Source organism: Pagrus major, chromosome 15, assembly GCF_040436345.1.
Source record: "Pagrus major chromosome 15, Pma_NU_1.0".
Lineage (NCBI taxonomy): Eukaryota > Metazoa > Chordata > Actinopteri > Spariformes > Sparidae > Pagrus > Pagrus major.
Window position 1 is genome coordinate 27,913,307 of NC_133229.1, and position 9,231 is coordinate 27,922,537.

General features: G+C 41.1%; 1 protein-coding gene across 1 annotated transcript; it reads left to right on the forward strand.

Annotated features, from left to right (window-relative positions):
* The first annotated feature begins 1,207 nt into the window (after positions 1 to 1,207).
* cdc5l (CDC5 cell division cycle 5-like (S. pombe)) lies at positions 1,208 to 9,135 on the forward strand. The gene is made up of 19 exons (XM_073482124.1): positions 1,208 to 1,410; positions 1,876 to 1,979; positions 2,154 to 2,315; positions 2,504 to 2,631; positions 2,872 to 2,971; positions 3,108 to 3,234; positions 3,336 to 3,427; positions 3,580 to 3,724; positions 3,819 to 4,010; positions 4,848 to 4,996; positions 5,089 to 5,260; positions 5,430 to 5,594; positions 5,717 to 5,797; positions 6,544 to 6,795; positions 6,902 to 7,009; positions 7,101 to 7,190; positions 7,301 to 7,432; positions 7,804 to 7,884; positions 8,737 to 9,135. The coding sequence occupies exons 1-19, from the start codon at positions 1,366 to 1,368 to the stop codon at positions 8,848 to 8,850; spliced, it is 2,439 nt and encodes an 812-aa protein (XP_073338225.1). The 5' UTR covers positions 1,208 to 1,365; the 3' UTR covers positions 8,851 to 9,135.
* The last annotated feature ends 96 nt before the right edge of the window (positions 9,136 to 9,231 follow it).

The following is a 9,231-nucleotide window of genomic DNA, read 5'->3' on the forward strand; positions in this document are numbered from 1 at the left end:
AAGTGCCGATCTTGTTACAAATTACAAATACTTGCTTATCAAAATACAAAATGCTGGTATGAGAAAATTTATTTTCTATTAAAATACAAGCATTTATAACTTAAAAAATATGTAAAGATATTGTACACAAGCTGATATTTATACATTTTAGTCACTTAGCAGCCTCGGTATGTGTTGGATTTTGTTGCCAGTTGTTGAATAGCGACAAAAAGTCATTATTTGTGTTATTTAGTTTATCATTTAAGTTACTTGGTGTTTAATTAAGCTGTTCCTGATGTAGCCTGCTCTGATTTGTATCAGACATAGATTATGTCAGTGATTAAAACAGTTTTCTAATAGAAAAAATGTCTAAAGTATTTAAGAATTTGCTTAAAATGTTCATTCCTTCCAGAAACTCTGATCACTAACATGTGATTGCTTTTGTATGGAGTGCATGTGAGTGCAGTTCCCCATCTTTGGTCTAAATATTCAATGTACTCAGCCTTTTTTAGACTGCGTAGGTCTCAGAAAATGTATTAGCAAGTGCAGGTATGTCCTACAACCACAAGATGGGGCTATTGCATATAATAAACAAGGTTGAATAACAGTACTAGAGATGCACTGATGCTCATTATTGAAAATTACAGTAGGCTAATAAACAATATTTACCAAAATTGAACTGCTGACATGCTACTGGAGGTTATAACTGGCCATTGTGACAATTAAATAACTGGGTAATACATAATATGCCAGGTTGTAAAGGTTTGTCTCATAACCAGTAGTGTATGTCATTATTAAACTATTAACTATTTATGTTATTTCTTTTAATTATGTTATTATTTTGCAATCACTCTAGCTACTGATTTTATTTTTTGAATCGACCTTTTTACTTATAATTCACCAAAACAATTAAAGCATTTTAAAAGCTTGAAAACAAATAAAAACACTGAGTAACATTTCATGTTCGCAGGTGTTACGTCGAAATATGTTCCCCCCCTTCAAATAGTGTCCCCGGAGCCGATTCTCTGTAGTTTGAGGTAGTTAATGGGTGCGTGGGTTCAGGGTAAGGTCAGGTTTCGTTTAAACATCGCAAAAAAAACGATTAATTTGATACAGGGATCAATATTGGTTCGAGTTTTGATCAAGGAGACACACCAATCGTCTGGGGAACAGATTTCCTCACAACACTTGTAGAATAATACCCACAATGCATTGCGGCGGACCTGTTGTATTCTGCGACACCAGTTTCCGGTTTGGTGCACGTTCGTGCCTCCCTCGCATTTCTCTGTGTGTTGGCTTTTTGTTTGAGTGTAAATATCTTCACAACTGGCTGAGAATCAGTCACAACACTTCAACTGAAGGAGGAGACAACAACGAGCCGCAAAGATGCCGCGAATTATGATAAAAGGAGGCGTCTGGCGCAACACCGAGGTACGTGTTTACATGGCTAGTTGCGTTAGCATGTTGCTAACCACTATTAGTAGACCAATGAGTCCGAGTTAGCATGAAGCTAGCTGGGAATTAGCCCGCTTAGCAAGTTTGGTTTATTTATCCTGCTGCCAGCAATGTCGAGAGAGTTTAGCTACAGATTGTGTGAAAGTTGTGTAAATAATAACATAGCTTGTTAGTAAATGCGGCTACGTTATTAGCAAGCATTTTTTGCACAGACTTTGCAAATGTTAGCAAGTGAGCTAACGATAAGTTAGACTAGTTGAGACTGACAGCAGTGGGATTGTCTTGTGGTTGCAGTGAAACACATCTGCTCTTGATCATTAGTGTTTATGGACGCTACGTCTGATTGAACGATGTGATTGGATCAATGCTGCGGTGATGTAATATTGATGAGTCTGTTCTGTGTTTCTGTCTGTGTCCTTTCATATCTGCTAAATTATCCAGGATGAGATCCTCAAGGCAGCGGTGATGAAATATGGGAAAAACCAGTGGTCTCGTATCGCCTCCCTGCTTCACCGAAAGTCTGCCAAACAGTGTAAAGCCAGATGGTGAGTCTTGAAGTTGTCCATAGTAACAGTCCTGTACTTGGGGACACCTTCATTAAAGTCCCATAGGATGGAAATTTGGGATTTTTGTGTGTGTAGCTGGCTGTGTTTGTTGTGTATCTTCTCTCTGTGCCTATTTTCTTCCGCTGAACTGTGGTCTGTTGTGTCTGTCTGCAGGTACGAGTGGTTGGACCCCAGCATCAAGAAAACAGAATGGTCCAGAGAAGAGGAGGAGAAGCTGCTTCATCTGGCCAAGCTGATGCCCACTCAGTGGAGGACCATTGCTCCTATCATAGGACGCACTGCTGCCCAGTGTCTGGAGCACTACGAATACCTGCTGTACGATTTTACATGATTTAAATCACATTTATACACAACACATGCTCTAACATTATTAAGTTATTAAAAGTTCAGAACAGACCTTTGACCTTAATTTTTAATACAGTGTCTGGAGGACTTCAATTAAGTGTTTAATGCTTGTTGTTCATAATTAATGTGTATTTGTATCTGTGTTTGTGTGTATTTAGAGACAAGGCAGCGCAAAGAGACAATGAGGAAGAAGTGGGAGACGACCCCAGGAAGTTAAAACCAGGAGAGATCGACCCGAATCCTGAAACTAAGCCAGCCAGACCCGACCCTGTGGACATGGACGAAGGTACATCAACACACTTAGGACAATGATGTAAAGACCAATATTTTCCAGAAACTTTTATTTGAACTTTAATCTATCCTAAGGAACAGAATACACCCTGATCCCTGTAATATCGACAGTCGTGTAATTTCCAATAAATCTAATCCAAGTTTCATCTTTGTGGCTTTAGGATTTTAACTGAAAAGCATCATACGTGTCCTCACAAAATAAATCAATTCTGTCCGTCTGTCTCACTATCTGTAGATGAGTTGGAGATGCTGTCAGAGGCCAGGGCTCGACTGGCCAACACCCAGGGCAAGAAAGCCAAGAGGAAGGCCAGAGAGAAACAGCTGGAGGAAGCCAGGTTAGATAAACAATCATAAACAATCTGGTAATTTTTCATGCTGATGTTCTTAGTTGTAACTTCTTAGCATGTCTATGAAATTGCTCACAAGTCTGAAGAGTAAACATAATCGAGTATTCTTCCCTTTGTGCTGCAGACGGTTGGCGGCTCTGCAGAAGCGTAGAGAGCTGAGAGCGGCTGGAATCGATGTTCAGAAGAAGAGGAAGAAGAAGAGAGGAGTCGACTACAACGCTGAAATTCCCTTCGAAAAGAAACCCGCATCGGTAAACACCGTCGCCTGTTTTCATCTATTTAAACAGGATGCTCACTGACAACATTTGGCCTCAGTGTAAATTATTAATTGTTACATTTTGTTTACTTTAAGGGTTTCTATGACACCAGCATGGAGCAGTACGTCCCTCTGGAGCCAAACTTCAAACGACTCAGACAGCAGCACTTGGATGGAGAACTACGCAGGTCAGTGACATTAAACACTGTTTTATATATACACACACACACACAGATGGCTTCCACTGATACAGTACAGTAAATGCAAAAGAAAGACATTACAGTTAAACACAACCAATGGACTGATTTTCTTTATTCTTTTTTGTTTTGTTTGCATGTAGTGAGCAAGAGGAGAGGGAGAGGAAGAAAGACAAACAGAAGATCAAGAAGAAGAAAGAGAGCGACCTCCCTTCTGCCATCCTGCAGACCAGCGGAGTGGCTGAGTTCACCAAGAAACGTTCCAAACTGGTTTTACCTGCACCACAGGTAACCACAACACACCAACGCCTGTACCATTTTTAATTAATCCTCTTTTACCAGATCATGTATTTATTAATATTTGATTTAACGTCCGTCATAGATCAGTGATGCTGAGCTGGAGGAAGTCGTCAAACTGGGCGTCGCCAGCGAGGTCGCCCGTCAAGCCGCTGAGGAGAGCGAGAGTGGTAACTCGGCCTCCTCGGCCCTCCTGTCAGAGTACAGCGTCACCAACACCATGGCAACGGGGCTACGGACCCCACGCACCCCAGCTGTTCAGGACAGGATACTGCAGGTAACAGTCACACTGAACATGTCGGTACTGTAAACACACACAGTGATTATACGAGCACTTCATATAGAAAACACAGAAGTCTTTAGATTCTCAATTTAAAGTTTATTTACACAGGTAAACAGCACTTACAGGGGATATTTTGGATTCAAGTATTTCTTTTATTCACTACATAATATCATTGTAGTTTATCAGTAATGGTTGGTGTGAATTTGTTTGAGCCACAATGTAAGCTAGATGAAAGTATGCACAGCTCATACAGGCTTATTACAGACTCACACTATCAGTATATAACTTGGCCACCATGCATAACACAAAATGTACAGCATATACTTTAAATAATGCCTTTGTGGCCGCTCAGTTTCAGAGTTTTCTTTCTTCAAAATTGTGTTTTTGTGTAGTTTTTCAGGAATATTTTTTCAGAACCAGCGATTATTTTCATTAACAAGTATTCAGTAGTTTATTTTCCTGATTAATCAAGTAATCATTTTGTCTATAACATGTTAAAAAAATGGAAAAATTGCTTATCCCAGAGTCCAGGGTGATTTCTTAAAATTGCTTCTTTTGTTCAACCAACAGTCCAAAAACCAAAGACTCTTTGTTTACTATCACAAATGACAAAGGAACGTAGCAAATCCTCACATTTAAATGTTTCACATTTTTGCTTCCAAAATTACTTTAACTATTAATCGATCATCAAAATAGTTGGCAATCAATTTTCTTTCAATCGTCTAATTGATAAGCTGTCTGAAATATGACAAAACACTACATACAGATCTTTAGATACTAAGAAACTTTCTGTGTTAAATATTTACTACCTGTGTCTGTCTTTATTTCCAGGAAGCCCAGAACCTGATGGCTTTGACCAACATCGACACTCCTCTGAAGGGAGGCCTCAACACTCCGCTGCACGAGAGCGACTTCAGCGGAGTGACTCCTCAGCGGCAGCAGATACAAACACCCAACACTGTTCTCAGCACACCATTCAGGTAACAATGCTGTCACATGTATACTGATCTAAGACTGTGGATTTGTGAGACAAACCAGGTGTTCATGTTAACATTCATGTCATCTGGAACAGAACACCTGGAGGGAGTCAGAGCCAGGATGGTATGACTCCTCAGGCTGGAGGAGGGTTGACTCCACGCGGGGCCGTGACCCCGGGTTTGACCCCCGGCCGCACGCCGCTGAGAGACAAACTGAATATTAACAGCGAGGAGCAGTTGGCTGACCCTGCATTTGCTAAACACATGGTGAATATACAACTCCCGTCTGAAAATATGGAATGTAAACATTAACATCACACAGCATGTTGTATTTTGCAAATATTACTAACTAAGGCAGGTAAAATAAAATGTCATCTAATTGAGACTAATGAGGTTAACACTATATTAACTGCTGTCTCTCTCTCCTCACACACAGCAAAGAGAAAGCCTGCAGCAGCTGAGGCAGGGCCTGCTGTCGCTTCCTGTTCCCAAGAACGACTTTGAGATCGTTCTTCCCGAAAACGCTGAGAAAGAGCTCGAAGAAACGGAGTCAGAGACGGGATTCACGGAGGACGCGGCAGAAGTGGAGGCACGCAAGCAGGTAAGACGGATAACAGGATTTTCCTGAGTGCATAACCTCATCTAAATTGCCCAACTGTATTGTGACATTGTGTGTATACCTCTTATTTAAATAAAGTGTGTGTGTTTGTATGTGTGTGTCAGGCTGTACGAGATGCAGAGAGAGAGAAGGAGCTGAAGCTGCGACACACGGCTGTTCAGAGGGATCTCCCTCGACCCACAGAGGTAACAAGAGTCTGATGAAGACGTTGATGTTAACTGACCTTTTGACAAAAATACAACCGCACGGTGTCTATATATCAATGTTTTTAAATATTAAAAAATAAGTTTTGTATGTTTGTAGTGCTGTAATAAATACTATTTTGGGGCTTTGACGCTTCAGTGAGCATTTCCTCGCTAATATTCGAAGCTTTGAGGCGTCCTTGTTCTTTGCTTTTACTGTATTATGAGTCTAATGAGAGATGGAGGAAGACATCAGCTGCTGTCTATTCCAGTCCAACTCTAGAGACTTAATCATCTTCAGTAAAGCTGTTGCTCATGCGTAGGCAGATTCGAGCTTGAGCTATCACAACCCAGTGCCCGTGGGTCCTCATTTGTACACGTGCAGCAGAAATTAAATACAGCTCTGTGCGCTCATGTTACGTGAACTCACCTGGTTAAGTACGCAGATTTTGAGACCAAGTAGATACCACAGAGGAGCCTAATTTCTTTCTCTTTATCACTCTTTCGTATCTGTTTTGGAGTAGCTGCTTCTGCTTTAGAAAATGTATTTGTCAATGGTAGAAGCTTCAAGGCATTCGAGTCAGCCCCAACAGTAACACCATTTTTACTCATAACTTTAAGGACACTCTTCAACGTCATATTTGTTTTATGATTGATGTTGTGTTGGATCAATCCAGGAAGGTGATTAATATGAATATGAGTTCTTTTATTGAATGATGTTAACAGCTTGTTACCGTCCGTCTCTGCAGGTAAACGAGTCCGTCCTACGCCCCACCTCCATGGAGCCACTGATGGACCTCCAGCTGGCCGAGGAGCTGATCAAACAGGAAATGATCACCATGCTGCACCACGACTGCCTGCACCACCCGTCGGCCAACGCAGCCAGTGCGCTGCAGCGCGGCAAAAGCAGAGGCCCTACCTCTACATCAAACAACGCTTCACATATAGCTTACCTGGAATCACACTCTTACAAGCCAGTCAGCACAGAGGAGATGGAGCAGGTAACACACACATCGACAACGTTGCTGTTTTCAAACGTGTTACATATGTAGATGTACTGTTTATAGGCAGTGGTTCTGATTAATGAGGTGGTGTGTTATTAAACAGGCAAAGGCAGTACTGGCAGCAGAAATGGAGGTGGTGAAGGGAGGAATGGGTCACGGTGATCTCAGCATGGAGGCCTACAGCCAGGTGTGGGAGGAGTGCTACGGACAGGTAATTAAACGTCTTTAGTGACCATCATCCTCACATGAAATGTTTCTTCAAGAGCTGTTAATTCATCTGGTCTGCTTCTTTCTCTCTGCAGGTTTTATATCTTCCTGCTCAGAACAGGTACACCAGAGCTAACCTGGCATCAAAGAAAGACCGTATCGAAAGCCTGGAGAAAAAACTAGATGTAAGAAACAACACAGACACACAGAAAACTAACAGAACCTGACCCTAAGTTACTCATTTTTCCACTTCAAAAGAGCTACATGTACACACTTGACGTCTGTCTCCCTCCAGGTGAACCGTGGTCACATGACAGCAGAGGCCCGGAAAGCAGCTAAACTGGAGAAGAAGCTCAAAATCCTGCTGGGAGGGTTTCAGTCCAGAGCGCTGGGGCTCCTGAAGCAGCACGGTGAACTCTGGGAACAGGTACTGAACATCTGGCAGGAGTCTCACTGCAACATTAAAAACATCACTTCCTGTTTAATTCTTTCCTTTTAGTGTAATGGAGTGTATAAACACATTTAATCAGAAGGGATTTGTTGCAGTTTTTTTCCTCCACCACAGATATTACTGCTTGTTTCATTCATAATTTTACAGAGATGATCAGTGAGGAATTAGATTTAAAACATCCGCCTGTAAAACATTACATTTTGACCTAGAATGGAGTGAACTTGATGAACTACCTACTTAGCAGTCGGTTTCCATGCAGACTGGATTAAAGTGGTGTTTTTCTAGTAAATGAGTTTTTTATTAATTTATTTTTGTAATAATGTTGTCATACTCATGGTGTCCACCAGGTGGAGCAGTCGGCTACAGAGCTGCAGACCTTCGATCAGCTGAAGAAACAAGAGGATATGGCCATCCCCAGGAGACAAGAGGTAAATACATTCCTGACACACGTATGATCATTTCTAACGTCCTCAGCATCAGTGATCACACTCACATATTGACCTCAACGCTCACAATTAGTCAAATCTATTTGTCAATTTTGATGATTTATTACTCAAACCCATTTATTGAGATAAACATCTTAACGTCACGATATCAGATTTTCAGCACAGGACCATCGTGGCCAAACAAAATTATGATAACAATGTTATCGCAATATCTTTATAAAATAGGGGGACAAAATTCTCACAATCAAATCTGTGCAAATCTTGTTTTGTCTCTTTTATTGGTAAATAAGTTACCCTCAAAATACAGGTACAGGGAGGTGGAGAGAGTCTGTAACTATACCAGTCAATTACTAGTGAAAAGGAAACCAGATATACTCGTGAACAAAAGATGTACAAGGCCGAACATCTTGGCTTGATTTCTCAGATGATATTATCATGTGTATGATTAACATGATATCAGAATTTCATTTTTTTATATCACAATAATTATGAATATTGAGTAGTAATAGTTCCAGCTTCTCACATGTGAAAAATCACTTTAAATGTAATCACTCGGGTCTGTTGGTCACACAGAACAAGCACTTTAAAGACTTCACCCTTTGGAAACTTTCCAAGTTGCTGACTTATTACAGACGAAACAGTTCATTAATAAAATGATCATTCATTGCATCTCTGTAGTATTTATTTTTAAATATGAGGGTTAAATATTTGGAAGACCAAGAAACCAAAATATCATTAAAACCAGATTACACTGTCCGGCCTCAGCCAGTTAGCACCATCTCTGCTTCTCAGTGTTGTCAGGAAGAGTTTCATATTTGTGTCTGTGTGTTTTAGGCCCTGCGGGAGGACGTGGAGAGGCAGATGGAGAGAGAGAGAGAGCTTCAGCAGCGATACGGAGAGCTGCTGATGGAGAGAGAGGCGCTGATCAACAGTGCTCAGAAATACTGAGCAGCACACAAATCACACATTCATGCTACATTCAAATCCTCCTCATGGAGACGTTGAAATCAAGCTAACAGCTGCTGCGAGGAACACAAACCAGTTTATCGCCCCCTCCGATTCGTCGCATTGAATTTTTCTGTCATTTTTCATGTTCGCAGCAATTCCAGAGTCAAGCCCCGCCTCCGTGTGCTCATGTTGCTATGGTGTCACAAGCTGAGTTTTGAGCATGCTCAGTAGTCCCTTGTGTTTCTGTATTAGTGACCAATAAAGTTTCTTTTCAACAATGACAAAGTTGTAGCAAGTGTTTGTTTGGACGAGGTGAAAACTGTCAGATAACCCAGAAGATTTTAATAAATCAGACAGAAACATTCAGTCAGAAATACAAAC

Coding starts and splice junctions, on each gene's coding strand:
- cdc5l (XM_073482124.1), top strand. CDS start 1,366: ATGCCGCGAATTATGATAAAAGGAGGCGTCTGGCGCAACACCGAG. Junction 5,595..5,716: donor AAGTGGAGGCACGCAAGCAG/GTAAGACGGATA, acceptor TGTGTGTGTCAG/GCTGTACGAGATGCAGAGAG. Junction 5,798..6,543: donor ATCTCCCTCGACCCACAGAG/GTAACAAGAGTC, acceptor CCGTCTCTGCAG/GTAAACGAGTCCGTCCTACG.